General features: G+C 32.4%; 1 protein-coding gene across 1 annotated transcript in view; it reads left to right on the forward strand.

The window, feature by feature from the left end:
* Window positions 1-24,165, forward strand: part of LOC106464933 (sortilin-related receptor-like) — a 100,786-nt gene that overhangs the window by 63,792 nt on the left and 12,829 nt on the right. The window contains exons 24-29 of the mRNA XM_022392746.1: window positions 9,625-9,789; window positions 10,360-10,449; window positions 10,689-10,766; window positions 11,554-11,688; window positions 14,125-14,253; window positions 22,639-22,769. Coding sequence (XP_022248454.1) covers window positions 9,625-9,789; window positions 10,360-10,449; window positions 10,689-10,766; window positions 11,554-11,688; window positions 14,125-14,253; window positions 22,639-22,769 — 728 coding nt within the window. The remainder of the gene's footprint in view (window positions 1-9,624; window positions 9,790-10,359; window positions 10,450-10,688; window positions 10,767-11,553; window positions 11,689-14,124; window positions 14,254-22,638; window positions 22,770-24,165) is intronic.

Here is a 24,165-nt window from a genome sequence, read left to right on the forward strand (position 1 = left end):
TGTGCATTACGAGCTATGTACTTACAACCCTTTGAACAGTGTACATTACGAGCTATGTACTTACAACCATTTGAACAGTGTGCATTATGAGCTGTGTACTTACAACCATTTGAACAGTGTACATTACGAGCTATGTACTTACAACACAGCGTACATTACGAGCTATGTACTTACAACCATTTGAACAGTGTGCATTACGAGCTATGTACTTACAACTCTTTGAACAGTGTACATTACGAGCTATGTATTTACAACACAGCGTACATTACGAGCTATGTACTTACAACCCTTTGAACAGTGTACGTTACAACCTGTGTACTTACAACCATTTGAACAATGTGCATTACGAGCTATGTACTTACAACCCTTTGAACAGTGTTCATTATGAGCTATGTACTTACAACTCTTTGAACAGTGTACATTACGAGCTATGTACTTACAACCATTTGAACAGTGTGCATTATGAGCTGTGTACTTACAACCATTTGAACAGTGTACATTACGAGCTATGTACTTACAACACAGCGTACATTACGAGCTATGTACTTACAACCCTTTGAACAGTGTACGTTACAACCTGTGTACTTACAACCATTTGAACAGTGTACATTACAACCTGTGTACTTACAACCATTTGAACAGTGTGCATTACGAGCTATGTACTTACAACCCTTTGAACAGTGTGCATTACGAGCTATGTACTTACAACTCTTTGAACAGTGTACATTACGAGCTATGTATTTACAACCATTTGAACAGTGTACATTACGAGCTATGTACTTACAACCATTTGAACAGTGTGCATTACGAGCTGTATACTTACAACACTTTGAACAGTGTACATTACGAGCTACTTGTCTATTTCACATGATGTTTGTCCAACTTGCCCATTTTCTATTTTTTCCTGACCCCTCAATGTTGTCTTAAGTTTGACGGAAATTATGTATTATAGTATAAATATTACAAAGGCCTTGTCTACTTGTTACAGCCTTGAAGCTTATTTATTTCTAGAAATTAAAAGCAGAAAGTCAAATCCACTTACCCTACCCTCCTATCACATTCTCTCTTTCACAAAATGCTTATAATTTGCTCTGACATTTGCTATTACATCAGTTGTAATGAATAGGAAGACCGTGTTTTTCTATTGAATGATTTATAATGATACCTTGTTCTCATTAGAGGTTTTTAGTTATTTTTACCTAAAGATTCAAAGTTGCTGTTGCTGAGTTCAGGTTGAACAGCTAAGGAAATTATTTTAAGGCACTTATGCCTTGATTAAAAAGCTAATTCAATTTTAATAGTTATAGGACATTGTTTGCTTTGTGCATGTTTTTATTTTGCATTCTTAAGTGTATATTTCAATTAAGAATTATTTTAATTACTGATAATATTGTTATAAAAAAATAGAGTTAAGTTTTATTGGCATGGAAAATGAGGCCAAAAATAAGTACTAAATTTCTTGTTTTTTTATTTATTGTTACTTGTAACTAAAAAGTAAAAATTTTAAATTTATTATGTTAGATAAGATAAGGAAAAAAAAATTTCTCCATGATGTATGCTTGAAAGCAGCTCATGCATTATGTCATTAAATACCATAACTTGAGCTACGTATTCGTTGTTTAATTTAGTTTTTATTGCAAGATTATTTGTTGGGTATATTTCAAAACAATATAATTTAATAAAAACATATCTAAACTGTTACAAGCCCCAAGCTGTTTAGGATATATAATTATTATTTTTTTACAATTGCAGTCATTCTAGAATAGTTATTTTCTATGAACTATTTGTTTATTTTCTGTTGTACTGAATAAAGAATTATGCAATTATAATAATTGTGTTTTGTGATGACAGAACTTATCTGTATAGAATAGAAAACAAAGTGTAAAGATTTAGTACTTATAATGGGAAGATTAATATTTCATGATTGTGAAGGATCTATTGATGGATTTAAGTGTGAAGTTAAGAGATTCATTTCACTAGTGTCTTTAAAAATGTTGTTTTTTTCTTTATTAGAGATGTTCATTCTTCTTCATGGAGAAACACGTCATGGGTTAGAAAAGAGATGTTCACTTTTCAGAATCTTCTCCCTGGGATATCGTATAGCCTTGGTGTGTATGTTAGAAGAGTCAATCAGACGAAGGAATATCCCCCATCTGTGTACATTCAAGTAACAACGGATGAAGCTGGTACGTAGTTACATACCAGTTTATGTGTTTGTTTAAGTAAATCACTGATAATCCTCATCTGTGTATAGTGCAGAATTTTTGTTCATATAATGTTCTGCAAGTGTGACCAAAAGGTTTTGCTATATAAAGACGTACTTGTTCTGATAATGTACTGTAGGTATGAGAAAAAGATTTTTGTCATATACAAAAGGTTGATATGTAATATTAAAATGATATTGAATATTCAAATCAGCAAGTCACATGACAATGACAGCAGAGCTGATGTTACAGTGGTACAGAATATATCAGAACTACATTTTGACATTATTCGACATTTCATAGGTAAGGTGATGCCACTAAAAATTGATTGCTTGTGGGAAGGGTATGTAACAGCTCTTTCTGACATAAAATATTAATACACTCAGATCATAAGTTATGTTTAAATCAGGGATTTAGAATTTCCAAGAAAAGAAAACTGTTGTTCTAATGAAAACAAAGGAATATAAATCAACTTGGAATACCAAGACTATCCAGAAAGTCATACACCAACCATCATAAATAGAGAGTGGGATCTTGTAATAGCTTAGAATCCATGAATACAACAGTCAGTATCAAAAGTCATCAATGTGCCCCAGGCAGCAATACACAACATAATCAAGAAGGATATCCATCTGGAAACAAAGCCAACGGGGTATGGATTCAGTATGATAAGGCTTCCATCCATTATTCAACCGTTACATACCTCAAGCAGCTTGAGAATAAAATGGGTATTCATACTATATCATACAAAGATATACTATTTAAGTTGCCAGATGCAGTGTCTGTGGATTTCTTTGAGATTGAACTGTTGAAAATTGCAATGTGAAACTGTTGACCTCATACATTTACATGGATTATGGAAAGCTAGCAGTAATGAGGGGTGTGATTTTGACCTGATAGCCTTATGACAGAGATTGTTGTAATGAAAATTATGGTTGTTGATGCAGTTTACTGTAAGTGTGAAAAAATATTGTGGCATGTAAATTACAGCATGTTTGTTCAAATAATGCACTGTAGGTGTGAGCGAAAGGTTGGGCCATATAAAGAAAAACATGTTATAATTCATTGCAGGTGTGAGTAAAATGTCATGCCACGTAAGGAAAGAAATTCATGCTATGATATATTGTAGGTGAGAGGATATGGTTGTGCAATTTTAAGAACTGCTGTAGATGTAATGAAAGGAATGCTTGCCAATGTAATGTAAAGGATACCTAGGACAATAGGGTTAATGGATGATGTAAATGTAAGCGGGAACAGGTATACCATATGAACAAAGACGGATTGTTGATATACTTTAAGTGAAGGAAGCAAATGGTTGAACTTTGTGGGTTAAGAAATACTGGCAATAAACAAAGTGTCATTAAAGAAATGCTGGTTTTTGATGGTAATGTAAATATAAGTAAAGGTTGTATATGTGAGAAAGTTGTACTATATGATTAACCCTCTTGCTACGGGTAGGTTAGTGTGTGCATGTCATGACCCTTTAGAGAGTTACATTCAAAATTTATTTAAACTATGTTATCGACGTATACAAATAAACTTGGCTTCAAAATTTAGTTCATAAACCAAATTTTAACATTATAGAATTTGTTCTCTGGATCTTTTCTCTTATTCACTGCCTCTCTCTATCTGAAGAACAGAATTTAACATAGATTACTCATTATAATATAGAAATTATTGAGGCAAAGTGTAATTTTAATAGCCTTCAATCTTATGTTTGTGGAGTCAGTCATGAACTAGAAAATCTATTTGCCATTGTAATGTTTACCGTAAGTCTGCCAAATTTCATGAAACTTAGTGAAACATATTAAAAGTTATATTATGAAACTGATAGTTACTTTGAGGTTACAAGGTCGGTCACTTTGACTGACCCCATATGAAAACTGTTAAAGCAATACTGTTTGATGTATTTGTGAAAAAGACATGGATTGTTTGTCATTTGATGAAAGTATTTACATAACACAAATATCTGAGCTTTGATTGTTATTAGTTCATTGAAATGAAATAGATATTTTATGGCAGTATTTAGTACTTTTTTTCACAAAGAATTGTTAAATGTTTCTCTGCAGCTCCATCACCTCCTCTGAATGTAACTGTGACTGAAGTACTTGGGGAAAAGGTTGTTATTTCATGGGAACCTCCACAACAAGGGAACTTGCATGTTTCTAACTACAAGGTCAGTATAAATTATGTAGTAGTTTAGTTACTTTATTAAGAGCAGGTTCTTGGTTCAACAGCATTTCCTCCAATTATTGACATATTAATCTTTGTTGGAATGATACGTGATAAGGTTGTAAAACATGATACACATTTTCTAATTATTACTATAGTTATTTGCACTTTTTTATTATATATATATATATATATATACACAAAGAAATTTCTCTAGAATATTCTGTGAACCATTCAGTTAAAGCATTGGTTTTATAATAGTGATCCAGGAGAAAAATACTTTCAGGGTTTGTGCAAAAAAATACAAATTTCAAATGATCTTTTAGTTGTCTCAAAATATTTTGTTCTTTCATAAAATTATATAAAAGAAGAGAAGAGCAGTGTGTAAGACTACAGAAAAATGTTAAAAACTATTTATTCTTGTGAAGCTAACAAGTAGTTGGCCTGATGAACTCTGGTGTTAGACAAATGGCCTTATCAACACTGAATGTGGTAATTGTGATGTGATTGACATAGTATATCCATCTTTACTTTCACTCATAGGTTCTTAGAATTACTAATGTAGTTTCCTTCTGTTGCTGCTGTAGTTACATGACCCACTCCAGGAACAGTTTACCAGTTCTTGTGAATGATTGTTAAGTTAAATCAAATAATTAAATAAAAATAGTTTGGTTGATATATAACATAGTATAGATTTTTAGAATAAGAAATGAATATAGTAGTATGCAGTCTGTTCCAATCTGAATATAGATGCTGTGGCTTAATTCTAACATGGCATTTCCTTTCAGGAAATGTTTTTTCCCAATCTGCAGCTTGCCAATAACACAGTACTACTGGCTTTTGAGAAAACAAGCTTGTTTCTAAACAAAACAAAATCACAGTATGTTATGAAAACCTTGACAAATCAAACATTTTGGGGAGGTTTTAACATCATTATATTGTGTGACTATAGTCAAGAGACTAGATACAGGATTAGTATATGGCTAAAAAGACATATCTGAACATCTACTTAACCCTATTTCCATGGGTATTCTTTACTGCACATGACACAAGGTTTTTAGTGTCTCACATTCAAAATTTTATTAAACTACTTTTTGCTTGTTATACCAATTAGTATAGCATAAAATCTTAGCTTGTAATCCATATTTTAATAGTATATAAGTTCTTCATTCTATAAGGCAATATTTTATTTTTATTATTACACGTTTGTAGAATGTTTTCTTTATAAGACAAGAAAGTTTATTTAAAGCAATGTTTTAGATGTATACGTTTTATTTGTTAAGGCTGCTTTTCTATTGGTGGGTGGTTGTCCTAGTCTAGGCATATATTTGCCCATTGCTATGCATTACATAGAGAGAACTTAGTTATGCAGAAACTATAAATGCTGACTATATTCTCAAACAAATCTCCAGCTGCAGCTTAACATTTTACATCTCAAACTAATGCAATCAAATAGTCAATAGCAACAGTAGATCATCATGAACCTTATCAGTTAGCTACTAGGTATGTTTATTATCATTACAATGTATAAAGTTAGCTACCATATCAAGTAACTATTTGCCCATAGTTGAGCATAAAAAAGCCAGCAAACAAGATAAATAAAAAATTGGGAATGTAAAAATGCAAATAGGGATCATAAAAAAAAGTTTGGAAACAATGTTGGAGATAGTGTAGACATTATTTACTCAAACTACAAACCCCTATTTTGACTCCACCAAATGTAATTCTTGTTAACAGCATGGAGCCAAAATATGGGTTTGTAGTTTGAGTAAATAATGTCTACAGTATCTCCAACTTTACTTTTTTTACGATACCTGTTTGCAGATTTTTAAATTACCAATTTTTTATTTACCTTGTCTATAATTAAAACCTAGAACAAAGGGAAGCATTTTTTAATTATACTTTAAAACATAACAGAACAACACTAATTTTAACATTTGAAATCTGCAAGTTCATTCAAATAGCATGTATAAAAATATTTTTCAGAAGCTATGTAACCTGTTGATAATTCATCTCAAGTTTCAAAGAGTTTCAGCCAGTAGTTTTTTTGTAATGCAATACAACACAACAAACCATACAACAAGTTTGTCAAATTATTGCACCTGGGCATTTAAGAGTTAAGTTAGAATTGAAAACTACTATGTTTGGAGTGTGTACTATTTTATTTGTTTTCTTGTTTCTATATTCAAAGGGTTGGAAGTACGTAGCTCATAATGCACACTGTTCAAAGAGTTGGAAGTACGTAGCTCATAATGTACACTGTTCAAAGGGTTGGAAGTACGTAGCTCATAATGCACACTGTTCAAAGAGTTGGAAGTATGCTTTGCTTTAGATCTTCCCATGAAAGACATGTATATGTTTAATTTGCTTTAGATCTTCCCATGAAAGACTTGTATATGTTTAATTTGCTTTAGATCTTCCCATGAAAAACATGTATATGTTTAGCTTGCTTTAGATCTTCCCGTGAAAGACTTGTATATGTTTAGTTGCTTTAGATCTTCCCATGAAAGACATGTATATGTTTAGCTTGCTTTAGATCTTCCCATGAAAGACATGTATATGTTTAATTTGCTTTAGATCTTCCCATGAAAGACATGTATATGTTTAGTGCTTTAGATCTTCCCATGAAAGACTTGTATATGTTTAGCTTGCTTTAGATCTTCCAGTGAAAGACTTGTATATGTTTAGCTTGCTTTAGATCTTCCCATGAAAGACATGTATATGTTTAGCTTGCTTTAGATCTTCCTATGAAAGACTTGTATATGTTTAGCTTGCTTTAGATCTTCCAGTGAAAGACTTGTATATGTTTAGCTTGCTTTAGATCTTCCCATGAAAGACTTGTATATGTTTAACTTGCATTAGAAGTTCCTATGAAATGTTTTGATTGGTCAAGTAAAACTGATTTTTTCAACTTTATTTTCCAAAGAGTTTTTAGAAACCATAATTTAGTTGTTACAGTACAGTTGGTTTTCACAGTTTTTGCTATGTACTCAATTATTTTATGTATTTAAGTATAATTAAAAAGTATCTCTCTAAAGTTTACATGTCCTTATAGCTTTGCCAAAGAAATTCCATACTTTTCTAACATCATTCCATTCACATATCTTTGTGTTCTCCCCTTTCTGTTTTTGTTGTGTTTATATTAGAAAGATGTACATGTTTTCAAGGTAATTGGGGAAGTGTAAGAGTATTTGTTTTTTGAAAATTAAAAAGATTTCTAGACAGTTAGTTACTTAATAGTCTTTTGTTATTGTAACTTTTTTGCTATTTCATGCTGGGCTGGTAGTTTTTGCTCTGTTTTAGCAAATTGTAGATTATTGTTTCGTTTAATAATTTTATACAGTTTCTTGGGATTGTAGTTGTAGTAATGATTATGTGTTATACTTACATGTATAATACACACAGTTTTATGTTAACTTGTAGTTTTGTTTTAGAAAACAGTCCTAGCTTTGAATGTTTGCTTGGATAAAATCTTAAATTTTGATTTTCTTGGCAGAACAGTTTGATAGGCTAACAAAACAAACAAAATATTTCATCATTAATTTAACTGATGGATATTTGAAAATAAGGAATCAATTTTCCCACAATATAAGGGATTATGTTTCATGATCATTTGGCTGTGAGTTTACATTGGGTTGAATGTCTTTCACAATTCCATGAAGTGATACCCCATTTGACAAGTTTTTTTAACTTACATGTTGGAATTAAAGAGTAATTATTTGAATATAGAGTAGTGTTATTGCTTAATAGTTTAGTGATTAAACCTTACAGTTCCCTGTATGACCACCAATTGTGTTTTGTGTTTTCTCTACAGTGCAATTTACATTGAACAGGGAGCTGATATTAAGATCGCCTCTTTTTCTCATTTTTACATGGTTTCTAAAGATCATCAACTCTCTATGGACAATGAATTCTAAAATCCCATTTGAGCAAATCAAAGACACAAAAGTCCCTGACATATGTCTTCAGAATGTACAACCAAAATTCCTATTTTCACCTACATCTTGGAGAGTAACTGACACATTGACATATTTAATCTTGATGGAGCCATATGAAGATGGTGATTTATCACAGTATAGTCGTGTGAACTTGTTATTCGAGTTCTTAATGACATTTATATCGACTCTTCAAGTGTTTAACTTACCATTAAAGCTGTAATTTGTAACTAACATAAACCATTTGGGAAAATATAAATTATTCTCTGTACCATTCTTAAAATTTTCTTCCATCAGTAAATACAACGATAAATTGCTCATGTTTTTGTAGAGACTTAATAGACATGCCTAGTTCAGTTGCAGGACATACTTCCCTTTCTCACTTACCAGATGCTGCTTTTGAAACTTTTGATAGTTGGTCTTTCATTTGACTGTGTGCTTTGTGACAGGTTTGTGAACACAGCTCATATTATTTTGTAGACATAAAATCTACTTGTAAAACGTTTAATAGTTGGTCTTTCATCTGACTGTGCTTTGTTGAGAAGCTTGTGAACACAGCTCATGTGTCACTTTGGTAGACATAAATCTGTATGTATTCTCTTTACAATGTTAGGAAGGTTCTTATTTTATTTGTAATAGAAACTGTTTTGGGGTTATTTTCAGTGGGAAATTTTATAACTTTCTGCAATACCTCTGGTGCTCAACAGTTAGTTGATTTTTCCTTGCTATAATCACTACTTGACCTGTACAGTATACACTGCAGATATCCATTTATTTTAAGTGTTAAAATTTCATAACTTGCGTGCTTTTATATTTGCAAAGTAGGAGAATTTGATGTCAGAATGTCTGTAATGGAACCTTCACAGAAGGGCCCAATTTCATCTTCTATCTGCATTTGAAAATTTACCAGACTTTAACTGAATGACAATAAGAGAGAGTCTGGACTTTTTAAACTGTATAATTGTAGTCCATTAGGATGGCCAGGAGCATGGTGTTACCATATTGTGAACAAACTTGAGTATGTTACTGAAAAGTGTACACTGAATTGTCTTGTAATAGTAACTTTATAAATTTGACTTTCTTGTATAATGTCACACAAAACCAGTGTTGCATTTCTGTTGGCTGAAGACTTTTCAAAGAAATATAACTAGTTAGTAAAGAAATTTAAAGTTGGTTTTCTTACATTTGTTCAGCTTGAAAGTGAATTAATATGAACTAATTATTTTCAAACCTACATTGCTAGAAAGTTTGGCACACATGCATATTTGTTTAATACTTGATTGAAGAAATATCTTCATGTTTTGTCTTAGCAACCACTGCAGTTCCCACAACAAGTAGTAGTACGTCATCACCAGAAGTGTTCAACACCACATGTGCTTCCTTCATGATGAGATGTGACAATGAACATTGCATTCCTTTCTGGTGGCAGTGTGATGGTGTTGATGACTGTGGAGACAACTCTGATGAAGAATCATGTGGTAGGCTTAAATTTTATAAATGTACTTTGGATTAGTTTGGTATCAATATTCAAAAATGTTAGCTAAAAAATGAATAAATATAACCCTGGGAGTGATCAGGCACCTTTGATGATAAGAATGTTAGCTAACAAATGACTACATCGAACCCTGAGAGTAATCGAGCACCTTTAATGATAAGAATGTTAGCTAAAAAATGAATAAATATAATCCTGGGAGTGATCAGGCACCTTTGATGATAAGAATGTTAGCTAACAAATGACTACATCGAACCCTGAGAGTAATCGGGCACCTTTAATGATAAGAATGTTAGCTAAAAATGAATAAATATAATCCTGGGAGTGATCAGACACCTTTGATGATAAGAATGTTAGCTAACAAATGACTACATTGAACCCTGGAAGTGATCAGGCATCTTTGATCTAGATAAAAACTGTAAATAAAAAAAGGTGCTTGCTCAATAGATAAATTACATTTTTTAACATGTGGTTGGAAACTAATTGAGTTTTCATAAAGTTAAGAGATGATTCTTTATGAAAACTTTAAAAGAGTTACATTACATGTATTTATTAGGTTCATCTGAAAATAGCACAAAGGCAGAAGTTGTAACGGCTGAAGTTGCCAATGCAACCTGTGGAGAAGATCACTTCCGTTGTCTATCAGGTTAGTTTGTAGTTGTTTATTGAATGTGATAGAAACATTTGTATTTGTGGAAGATCATGGAGAAGAACTTTCTACATCTGTAAAAATATTTATTAAGTAGTCTCATGAAGTATTTAGGCTAATAAAAAAGAAGAATACATATCATTTCCTGGGAGCATGTTCAAAAACATAAAAAATCTTTAAAATATTAATTTTTTTTAATTGTTGTTCCTCTCCCATTTTCTTATTTTTACAACTAGGAAAATGCATTAGGAATTCATGGGTTTGTGATGGTAATAAAGAATGTGAAGATGGAGATGATGAAAAAGATTGTAGTGGTGAGTTCCCTAATTTGTTTGATTATTTTCTTTTTTAATAACCACTTAACTGGAGCTAAGAGAATCACTCTTAAAAGTTTGTTTTTCCTCTCTTGATAGAAGAACTTTGAAACCCCAATGCTAGTATTTTAAAAATAAATAAGTGTTATCTTAAAAACAGACATCAAGTTTAATCTATTTTAAACGAGTGTTCAGTGTACCCACTGTAACTTTGGAGAACAGTATATGCTCTTACAATGAATATTTCAGATTTGAGATCATGATTGCAGTAATGTTATGAACTTCATTCAGAATGTTTAATTTGTTGTGCCATTATGTTGTGAACCATAATGTATATGTTGTTTAGTTTATTCAAAGTTTAAAATTTGTTTGTATAGTATTTGGTTTAAGTAATAAATTCCAAAGAAAGCAGGCACACTGTTGAGTTCCTTGCAGCACACCAGCTTATAATTTCCATTTTCTATCTATCTGCTAGTCACAATAAAGTGTAAAAATCACAGTTTCTGAATGCAACTGTATAACACTTATAATTCTATACACTTTTATATAAATTGAAATTTTATCCTATTTTTAAAATATGATAATAGAATGGTGAAAATTTAATCATTAAGTTTTTTTCTTTTGAAAACTTGAGATCTGTCATTAGTCAATGTTTATGTGGTGGAGATATGAGATAAAAATTAATGTTATTAAGATCTGTCATTAGTCAAAGCTCACATGGGGAAGGTGTAAGGTAAACATAGTTTTCATTTTAAATAATAGAAGAACCTTCATTTTCTATTGATAGGTGTTGCAACTTGTGGGCCCACAGATTTTCATTGTTTCATGAGTATGGGCTGTGTTCCACAAAGTGACGTTTGTAATGGGATACCTAATTGTGGAGATAATAGTGATGAGTGGAACTGTAATGACAAGAGTATAAGTAAGTAGATTAGTTTCAAAACTTCTTTTATGTTTAGTGGAAGATCTTTAAATTAAGAAATGTAAGTATTTATAACTCCTAAGTAATAAAGACTAATCAAAATGTATATCATCATGGCAGGATATTTCTTATGTAGAGAATGGATTATGTATATCATCATGGCAGGATATTTTTTTGTCAAGAATGGATTATGTATATTATCATGGCAGGATATTTTTTTGTCAAGAATGGATTATGTATATTATCATGGCAGGATATTTTTTGTCAAGAATGGATTATGTATATTATCATGGCAGGATATTTTTTTGTCAAGAATGGATTATGTATATTATCATGGCAGGATATTTTTTTGTCAATAATGGATTATATATATATATATATCATGGCAGGATATTTTTTTTGTCAAGAATGGATTATATATATCATCATGGCAGGATATTTTTTTGTCAATAATGGATGACAGGATATTATTTTTGTCAATAATGGATTATATATATCATGGCAGGATATTTTTTGTCAAGAATGGATTTTATATATCATCATGCCAGGATATTTTTTTTGTCAATAATGGATGACAGGATATTATTTTTGTCAATAATGGATTATATATATCATGGCAGGATATTTTTTGTCAAGAATGGATTATATATATCATCATGCCAGGATATTTTTTTTGTCAAGAATTGATTATGTATATTATTATGGCAGGATATTTTTTGTCAAGAATGGATTATATATATCATGACAGGATATTATTTTTGTCAAGAATTGATTATGTATATTATCATGGCAGGATATTTTTTTGTCAAGAATGGATTATATATATCATGACAGGATATTATTTTTGTCAAGAATGGATTATGTATATTATCATGGCAGGATATTTTTTGTCAAGAATGGATTGTATATATCATCCTGCAGGATATTACATCATTTATGTCAAGAATGGGTTATATATATATATATATATATCATCATGGTAGGATTTTTTTGTTTAATTGAAATTGCATTTGAATAATAAACTTTGTTGCTTTACGTTTCTTCTAACACTGTTTCATAAAACTGATATAGTGTTTTGTTCTGATTCAACTCAATTGTCAGTGTGTTAGAATGAAGTTATTATCACTCTGATTTCTTATTCAGTTTTAAGATCAGAAAGTCTTAGAATTAGAGCTTACTGAATGTTAGGCATATATTCTTTCAACTTTTCAGTTTATGTAATATCTATTCAGCAAATGCCAAAAAGAATTTGTGCAAACTGACTAAACACACAGATGTTTCCTGCACAGGTGCATTTTATTTAAGTGGTTGTAGAAACTGATGAAACACGATGGGTTACAATGTTTTCTGCATGGATTCATTTTAATAAGATGATTGTAGAAACTGATTAAACACACTCAGGTGCAGTGTTTCCTGCATCATTCATACTGATAAGGTGGTAAAATTAATATATTTCTTTAAATGAGTAATAACAAGTAATAGACTATTTTATAGTAAACATGTTGGTAATCTACCAGAACCAAAGCTTGTAGTTTTTACTGGTCAACAGCGCATTAGTTTCTCATACATAATTTAATGAAGTTATGTGAAAATTAAATCCATTCATTGTGATTATTGGCCAGCTGTTGATGTTGTGTCGGTTTGCTCTTATCTGTAGACAGTACTTGTTTCATTTGGTGGCTGTTACCCTTTTTATAAACTCTTCTCGTCTGTAGGCAGATCTTATTTTATTGGCTGACTGTTACCTTTTTATAAACTTTTCATGTCTGTAGGCAGATCTTATTTCATTGGGTAGCTGTTACCCTTCTTATAATCTTTTCCTGCCTGTTGGCAGATCTTGTTTCATTGGCTAGTAGTTTCCATTTTTTATATATAGTTTCATTGGCCGGCTGTTACCCTTTTTATAAATTTTTCCCGTCTGTAAGCAGATCTTATTTCATTGGCTAGCTTTTACCCTTTTTAAAAATTTTCCCTGTCTGTAGGCAGGTCTTGTTTCATTGGCTGGCTGCTACCTTTTTTATAAACTTTTCCTGTCTGTAAGCAGAACTTGTTTCATTTGGTAGCTGTTGCTCTTTTTTGTAAAATTTTCCTGTCTATAGGCAGAATTTGTTTTTTTTAGTGAAAACTGTTCCTCTCTATGAACAATACTTGTTTCACTCAGTAGCTGGTAGCTTTATGTATAAACTTCGTAGATCTAGTCAGTTTTTTTATTTTTTTTCATTGACTTCATGACTTAAAACTAGCTTTCTTTTTCTTGAATGGAAATGTTTTGTGACATAACCATTTCAGTTTCTTCTGAAGGATGTGTATTTATTATTGTGTTATGATGTAGCCACTGCATTTTGTTGAAACACATTTTTAAATCAAGTTTTCTTTTGGTAGTGAAGTGTTTAGTGTCCTCATTCATATTGCTAACTTTTTATTGTTTTGTGACAGATGCGACACTTCCTGTGACTTGTAATCCTAGTCAGTTTACCTGCCATAGTGGAGAATGTTTATCACTTCAAAACAGATGTGATAACAAACCAGACTGTTATGATGGTAGTGATGAAGAGGGATGCACAGGTGAGCATTAAATGTAATACCCTATGTCTAATCTTATCCAGCTAATGCTGCTATGATCAAGAAATCAGCTGTAGTTGTAAGTATCTTTCAGTAGTTAACTTTTTTAATTCCACTAGTTTTGTGTAATGCTGCTACAATGAAGAAATTGCTTTAATTATATTATTATCCAAGTTTTCTTGGAACTACTACCCCATTTGTGAGACATCACTAGTAGTGGTACTCAGTGGCTCAGCAGTAATCTGAAGGCTTATAATCTAAAATCCAGGTTTCGATACCATGGTGGGCACAGCACAGACAGCCCATTGTGTAACTTTGTATTCAGGAACAGAAAAAACGAAAGAATAGAACAAATCATTAGTAGTACTTGATATTATGAGTAAAGTGACAAAAAATTTTAATTGTCATGGATATTAACACTTTTGCTATGGGCTCAGTCAAATCAGTTCTTCACCCTAAATTGACCTTTATAATTTCAATACTATAACTATCAATGTGTTTTGTATAGCTTTATGGAGTTTTGCAACTTTCGGTAATTATTAAGAGTTATTTGTAGACAAAAAAAAATCAGGATTTTTCTAATGAAGTGTTTGCACTAAAGATTTCTCCAATGTCTTGACAACTCCAAGTGCAAAGTGATTTTCATGTTAAGATTAAAAATACTTTGCTTCATCTCAAAATTCTCAAATTTCATTTGCATGATCTCTATAACCTCCAAAATATTTCAAACGTTTGTTTTCAGTAAAACCTTATATATCTAAGATATACACAACTATTTCAGTTTAAGTTTAATGTGAGCATTACAGTTTAGATAGTTTATATAGTGTGGGTGTCATAATTAGTTATTTTTAGAAGCAAAATTCTATGGTAAGTTTCATTATGCAACTGATTATGAATCATAAGTTGTGTAGTTCAATTCTTATGAATTAGTGGTTGTTTACAATGGTGAGGTTATTTTATCATGTTGCAAGAAATTTTTGAATTTCTTGGTTTAATTGAGTATTATTTTATCAGAATATATAGTATTGCGAGGAACGTTCTAGACTTCTTTTGGGGGTATAAACACACATCAAAATATCATTACCTAGTTTTAGTTCTAGACTGCATGATCGTGAGTTTATTGATAAAGAGTGTATAGTGGCAGTTATTAAAGTGAAATTATTTACGGTTGTATTGTAATAACAGAACAGAGAAGAACATTTTGTCTTGTCAATTATGTTTTAAAGTAACTGAACCTGCCTGTGTGGACTTTGACAAAAAAAAGATAATTATTTAAAGCTCTGGATACAACTGTGGCAACCAACAGTTGAACAGTTGTATATATGTTTGATTTGTTTTTAATATATTATTTTTAAAACAAGCAGACTGTGTTGCTAGTTGTTTATGGTTGAAATTTATTGTCAACAAGTCACAGACATCTACTGTAAAGAATCTGGCCTTATAAAACCAGCAAGCCAGACAGGATCCTAAGTGGTTAACAGCAATAAAAAAAGATGTAAACAAAAGTGGCAAAAAGGCCTATATACACACAGCTGTAGTGGTGGCAAAAATGTTGTAGAGAGCACAACCACACAATATAACCATGTCACTTGACTTAATAAGTGGATATAGAGTGATGGGCAACTTGGGCTCAAAGATGGTGATCTATCAGAGTTTGTTAAACAAGATATAGAGAGAGAAGAGTGTCAACATAAGAGAGAGGAGGAGAGGCGAAGAAGAGAAGAAGAAAGATAAGGACTAAAAGAAGAATGTAAGCATGAAAAACAAACCCAGAAAGAGAAAGAGGAAAGACTGGACATAGAGAGAATAAGACCACAAATTGAGATAGCCAAGCTCACCCAAAAGATAGACAGAGGACCCAAGAATGATGATGATGTCAGGGCCAACTGACCCAAATTGCTCAAATATGATGAACAGAAAGATGACATTGATGCTTTCTGGTGAGATATGAAAGATTCACCCAAAGTCAGATGTGGGACAAAGGCAACTAGGAAGTCTGTCTCATCCCCTTTCTCACAGGAAAAGGCCTACAAGTGTATATGTGGGCATGATTTCAGAAGATGCCATGAATGTGACAAGTTAAAAGTGGCCCTGCTGAAGTGCTATGAACTTATTAAAGAAAAGTTTTGCTGGAAGTTCAGAGAAGTCAAACCTAACACTGGAGAAATTTATATATCAGTTTATGGCATGTCTGTGGCAATACTTCACAAGATGGAATGACATGGCCAAGTGTGAAGATAGTTTTGAAGGATTTGAAGATCTACTAATACATGAACAGTTCATAATCACATGCTCCACTGATATATCGTTGTCCTAATGGAGAGAGTATCGAAAGATGTGGACGAGATGACCAAACTGTCACATCAGTATAGGGAAGCCCTTGGAGGGAGTATAACTGACAAGTCCAAAAATATCCAGTCAAAGTTGAAACCAGGGGTGGCTGACCAGAAGCAGAATGCTGCCAAAGGTGACAAGAAGTCAACAGGCAAATGGAGGAAGAGATGCTATGCTTGTCTTGAAATGTTTGAGGTACATTGTGAGTGAGTGCAAGTCTGTCACCAACAAGCAGCAGCAGAAATCACAAGATAAAGAAGATTGAACTACCCACAAAGATGGTGCTGGCGAGAAGCAATAAAAGAGTGACTCTCACCATGGGGACTGCTGCCAGAAGAAACAGAATGAAGACAACTGTCAAATTCACTACAAGAAGGAAGTATATATCACCATGATTAAACAGTGCATGATTGATGGTCAGCTCAAGTTAGTGTACAGTGCCAGTGGTGATTGGAGCATGTGACAAACATTGAGAGGTGTCAACAAACCACAACATTCTTGTAGGTGAAGGGTGTGTTGGAGACAAGAAAGTGAAAGTCCTATGAGATAATGGGTGCAGCAGTGAGAACTAGTGTAGTATCTGATGACCAGATGATGGGCAAAGTACATCTGTGTGTGTTGATTGATGGGACAGTAAGAAAGATTCTCACAGCAAGAATAAAAGAATAAAAACTTGGTGATTGGCAATATACCAGGCAGTAGAGAAACCAGAGAGAAAGAAGACTAATGAAATATATACAGTCACCACTAGAGCTCAAGAGAAGAAAAGCAAGCAAGACATCAAGCCCTTGCAAGTCTATTAGGGTGGCATCCTGAATGTATTTCTATAGGAACTGAAGGAAGCACAGAAGAATAACCCTTCACTGCAGAAACTTTGGGAAAGTGTCCAGGAGAACCCAAGCACAAGACCAAGGTGAAAGGGACTTGCAGAATAGAGGACTGGAAGGAAGTGCTATTCCAGATCTTCCAAGGCAGTTTTACTAAGAAAGTTAAACAGATCATAGTACCAACAGAATACTGGGCTCACATGATGAAGTTGACTCACGAGTCTATTGTAGGAGGAGACACCTAGGAACAAAGAAGATAGTAGACAGAATCACCAGTAACTTTCACATGCTGGGTTCATCAGAGATGTGACCAGATTCTGCAGGTCATGTGACATCTGCTAAAGGACAGTACCTAGAGGGAAGGTAGCCAAAGAGCCACTGGGAGAGATGCCTCTCATATAATAGCCATTCAGCAGAGTAGCTGTGGACTTGATCAGATCACTAGCGTCTGTATCCGACAAGGACAACTAGTACATGCTGGCAGTAGTCAACTATGCGATATGTTACCCAGAAGCCATAGCACTGCTGAAGATAGAGACGGAGAAAGCAGCAGAAGCCTTCGTGGAAGTGTTCCGCAGAGTAAGCTTTCTAAAAGAACTATTGAGTGACAGAGGGACCCATTTTACTTCAGAACTGATGCAAAGGGTGTACAGACTCATCAGCACTAGGCAGCTCTTTGCCAACCCTAAACAACCCCAGATGTAATGGACTTTGTGAGAGAGTCAACAGAGTCTTAATGAGCATGCTGAAGAATATGTGCCAGGAGAGACAACGTGACTGGGACAAGTACCTGCAAGCAGTATTATTTGCTTGCCGAGAAGTCCCACAAGCGAGTACAGGATTTTCACCCTTTGAGTTACTGTATGGAAGAACAGTATGAGGCCCAATGCAGACATTGAAATAACTGTGGACAGGAGAAGAAGAGTCAGAAGTGAGAAACACATACCAGTATGTGTTAGACCTCAGAAACTGACTGGGAGAGATCTATTAACTAGCTTGAGAGAGTTTGCATGAGGCCTGAGGATGGAAGTTTCAAGGTCAGACTGGTCTTATTTCTGCTACCCATAGACAACAACAGTGGAAAGGACCCTTTTGAGTGCAGGAAGTATTTAACAGAATAGACTACAAAGTGAAAGTGGACAGGAAAATTATGATCTACCACACCAATCTTTTGAAGCAGTACATTGAGAGGGAAGAAGACCTAATGTGTGCAGCATTTGAAGCACAGATGGACATTGCAGGTGTGGCTGTCATATATGCAAAACCGGATGATAGTGCCTTTGTAATAGAAGATGAAGACTTACTAGACCTAAGACCACTGGTTGGAGGTGAGATGTACAGAGACCTCAATATTATTGAAGACCTGAAAGGCAAGCAGAAGAAAGAACTATAAGGTCTGCTGTGTCGGTATGCAGATGTCTTCACAGATAGACCAGGCAAGACATATCTTGTGCAACACAAGATTGACACCATGACCAGTGATCCAGTCAAGGCAAAGCCCTACCAGATCTCTTGTGTGATGAGAGACCTGTTCAAGCAAGAAGTCAAGGCAATGTGTGAAGTTGGAATCACTGAGCCTTTAAATTCAGCCTACTGTTCACCAGTGGCGATCGTGATGAAGAGGGATGGCTCAAACCACTTCTGTATAGATATCTGGAAGCTGAACCTTGTGGGAAATTTGACTCCAAACTTATGGGCAACTCAAAGGCTATCATGGTGACACTAAATGGGGTCAAGTTCTTTACCAAGATCAACCTCAGTAAAGGTTATGGAGACAATGTCTAAAGAGAAGACAGCTTTTGTAACACCATATGAATTGTATCAGTTCAAGAGGAACATGTTGACTTGTGTCTAGATAAATAATAAATTGTAAAGGACAAGAAAGGGAAAATAAAATATTAAAAATTAACTATATGTGAAAAGGAAAAGACCTGAAATTACAAATATAACCAAAAGAAGATCTTTAAAGATATTCTACAAAAAATTAATAGATATGTGCTTTTTTTCTGTTTCCTAATATTGATAATTTTGTTGTATTGTACATTGATGATAATAGCTAGAGTTTTTGATATGGTAGAAACAATGAGAAATAAAGTATAAACATTTACCATAAAAAACTTTTGGCATTTGTTAAGGAAGTTCTAGAGATTATGCAAATGAAATATGAAACTATAAAATGAAGAAAAGTATTTTTATACTTAAGATGAAAATCACCTGGCACTCGAACTATTCAGAGTATGAGTGTAAATATCTACTACAGATAAATAACATATTATTGTTAGAAATATGTAATTAAAATAATGTGACTTTTATGTCCAAAGTACTTATTATCTTTAACAAAATACTGCCAGGTTTTGTGAGGGTATCTCAGAGTTACCATATGTTTTTTTGCATAAATGTCCTTCCCCAGTTAAGTTGACATGAATTGTGTCACCCCATTGGGAAAGGGGTTAAATCTGTGCGAGGTTGGTCAAAACATTTTGAAATAAATCTAAATTACCCTTTTTTTTCATTCTAGAGTGACTTCAGATTGTAACATGAAACTACATTGTTTCTACTTTTATTGTTTTATTGCCCTTTGAATCATGTCTAACTAATATTTGCACCTCAGAAGTTGGCTCACATTACCCTACTGAATTACAGTAATACACGGGTTACTCATGAGTTGCTCGTGAGCATACCTTGGGAAAAATAATAATGATGTTTTGTTTTCTTTATTTTACCTTATCTAACCTAAAAAGTTCTTAATGTTTATATTCTTGTTAATTTATAATAATAATAAAATACTCATAAAAAAAAATAGCACATACCTGTCATTTTTTTTTTCTTCAGTCAACTATCAATGAAACTTAGCCCTGCTTTTTTATAGTAATGGTACTACTTCAAGTTATATTGTTTTATTTAATTAAATATGAACGAATAAACACAGAATAATAACACGTAAAAAGCAGACAATGTCTTATAACTATCACAATATTTTGGGCTTTCTAACAGTGTGACAAGAGCCATTAAAAATTCGGCTAAGCTCTTTGATGTGTTTCCCTTGAGAATAAAGTTTGAACCAAAAACAAAATAGACAAATTTCTGTGCACAAAACAACCTAACATAAACATCATTTGATAGACTAAAACTTTGGCTTTCTATTGGTTATAAATAATATAGTATTAAATGTCAGAGAGAACTGTTGGCAATTTGTGAAATATAAGATGTGGCAAGAGGGGTCTAATTTTCTATTTTGTGGCTCTTTAACCAAATAAGATTGAAGGTTATAAAAATTAGGCTTTGCCTGAGCAATAACAAAATTATAATAAGAATTTTAGTATTGCCTTATAAAATTAAGAACTTAAAACTTTTATGAAATTAAAATATGGATAATTAGCTACGTTTTGATGCCAAGTTTATTTATATACCATGTTAAGAAAGTGGTTTAATTTAATTTTAAATGTAACCTCCTGACATGAGAAGAAAATGATGCCATTCTGAAAGAGTTAAAAACATCATTTTTTTTATCAAACTATGTAAACAAGATACACAGGTAATAGTTTCAGCATGGAAGAATTAATTTCATTTACTGTTTCATTTTTAGGGGCAAGAATAGCTCTTTCACAAAGCCACTTGTGGCTTCTGAAGTGTTCCTTTACATTGGGGAAGACCTTTGCTTTTAGTTCATCTTCAGTTATGACAATTTTTCCACAGGGGATAAGTATCAACTGGAATGTGACCATTGCCAATATGAAGTAAAGTGTTAGAAAAATTGGCCCGCTATCATTAAATGGGACCAGAATTTGATATTGTTCTTTGTATCATGAATCTTTTATCTGCCTTCCCAGCTCTTGCCAGCCTTATGCAAGCTCCTATCAAGCATATTAACTCTTTTTGACTTTATTGGGCTAAAATCGTAAACATCTCTCTTTCTTTTTTTCTTGCACACTGTGTATTTGCTTGATGAACACATAGTTATTATCTCTGTGACAAGACAAGCTGCTAACACAAAATCTCTGTGACATACATAAAACAACTCACTTGTGAAAAGTTTGTAATGGCTCATGAGAATTTAAGAGTTAAAGAAATGAGGAGTAATCTTGGTCAATTTTCTCTTTGATAGAAAGTTAGATAAAGTTTATGCAGATCACACAGTGAAATAGAATTCCACTTACCTTGTGCCTAAGTTAAAGTCAACTGATGAGATTCTTGTTTGAATAACACTGCTGTGGTTAACTTTATTGTCTCTACTACTTCTGTGATAATTTTTTGATAATCTCTGACTAATTACAGAGCATCTTTGTTTAGCCTTGGGTGCCTGATATCAAATTGCAGCTCATTTGAATAAATACCCACAGCGATAGGGCTCTCCATACATACCATCTTCAAGGTGATCAACATTGTATAGGTGGCCAACAGGAAAAACTAAGTATTTCATGACCATTTGTAGGCCAAGTGGAGTGGCCATGCAAAATTAGGTTTGAATCTGTTCACAAATGTTGCCGTGCATAAGGAACTAACAAACAACCTTATAACCATCTCCTATATATAGTAGATTAACTTCACATTTCCCACTGAAGAAAAGTATAGATATACTTTATTTATTAACATTTGTGATATTCTTTTCAAATTATTTGAGCTCTGTAGCTTACTTTTGATCAAAAACACTGAATTATCCTTAATATGATCTACTTTCTTCAGGGTGTGATGACCCACGATTATGATCATCATTTAAGTACATGTGGTATCACTATTAAAGTGACATTGTAATTTATATTGATGGTAAGCAAGATGCTAATACTAAGTATTTTTCTGCTGTAAGATGTTAATACAAGGTGGTATTGATAAAGTTTTAAGTTACAAGCTGCCTCGTGGTGGGACATTTGTAAGTTTACAGACTTACAAAGTTAAAATTTAGTGTTTGATTCCCCACAATGGACACAGTGTGACTTTTCTATAAAGGAAACTATGATTAGAAACTGTGTTTCTTTATTAACATGTATTTCTTTATTATTGCTGTTCTTTTAATGAAAAACAAATATTGAGGTAAAACCACTGATTATTGAATTAGTTTGGGTTTTTGTTTTTCAGGAAGAATCAAATTTATAAAAGTTCTTATAAATACAATGTATGATGAATGGTAATGAATTTCCATGCTTCAAATGAAATCTTAAAAAGAATTTTTATAAATTATTTTATCAACTGATTTTTCTTGTTACTTATGTCTGTATAACCTGTCTTTCAGATGTCTATAGAGTTGAATACCTTACTGTGGATGTAAAGAGTGTCAGTACAACAGGTTTCACAGTAATGTGGAAAAAACCCATAAAGACCTTGGACTTCGAGTACAAATTATCCTACAGGTTTGTTGTTTTAGTCAAATGATATGAGAAATGAAATTTGTTATAATGAAAAAAAAAACCAAAAAACTATCAAATACGATTATGTCTCCTTTTTATTCTCAGAAATAATTGGAAAGTTTGTAATAATCTGTCATCTTTAATTCTTTCTATAATATCTTCTGATCTCATTCATTTTCACAGTAGAAATACTTAACCACATTAAAATAAACGTAGTATGAACTTATTAAATAGTATCTTCTTTTATGATAGGGTTAAGTGAAAGACCTAGATTCATAGTTTTTATATCTTGTCATTTGAAAATTATAATATTATATATTTCATAATTTGTAATGCAAATCTAGAGGAGAAAGCTAAACTTGATATTACTATCATGATGTTACTAGTTTTATAGTGAACGCTACATTAATATGAGATGTTACTATTTCAGTAATAATCGCTACGTGAGTATGGGATGTTACTATTTCTTTGATAAATATTACATAGTATAGGATGTTAATATTTCTGGAATAAACATTACATAGTATAGGATGTTACTATTTATGTAATTAACATTACATAGTATAGAATGTTACTATTTCTGTAATAAACATTACATAGTATAGGATGTTACTATTTCTGTCATAAGTATTGTGTGTGTATAGGATATTATTAGTTCTGTAATAGTACTGTGTGTGCATGTGTATAGGATATTATTAGTTTTGTTTTCCACTGTATAAAAATGCAGGATGATATTAGCTCTTTACTCTCAAAACAGGTAGGTAAAAGGGCACATCATTTTACAGAATTACATTCAAAATTTAATTGGACTACATTATTATCAATGTATACGAATAAGCAAGGCATGAAAACTTATTTAATAAATTGGAGTTTAATATTATATATTAATTATATAATTAATTTCTTAATTTAAAAAGAAAATATCATGTGAAATTTATATCTCAGTAAATGCTACACTTTAACATTAGACTTTGGAAATGCATATTGTGTACTGACAGTGTATGTGTTTGGATTTTGGAGTTATAATAATTATAATGAGAACACAGAGTGCTCGCCAACATGTGATAAAATATAGGTGAAGATTGAGAATTTTTTTAAACTAAGAAGTTAGAATTTGTATACTAATTTGAATTATAAGTTACATTCTGATATTAAGTGTATTGACATATATTAATTATGAAGTTTTTATACTAGATTTTGGACGTAACTGTAAAATGTTGTGAGATGTGTAGAAAAGCTGAGCCATTCATATAGAGTTAATAACTTTCTAGTTCTGACATGTTGTTGAATGCATATGTTATTCTCTTTTTGTGAATTTGGGTAATTAATCTTAGGAAACAAAGTGTATATCAATTAAATCCATAATCCTTGAGCATTTCTTCACATCACCAAATCTTTAGATGCATGACCTT

The sequence above is a fragment of the Limulus polyphemus genome, unplaced genomic scaffold (assembly GCF_000517525.1).
Source record: "Limulus polyphemus unplaced genomic scaffold, Limulus_polyphemus-2.1.2 Scaffold1788, whole genome shotgun sequence".
In the NCBI taxonomy this organism is placed as follows: domain Eukaryota; kingdom Metazoa; phylum Arthropoda; class Merostomata; order Xiphosura; family Limulidae; genus Limulus; species Limulus polyphemus.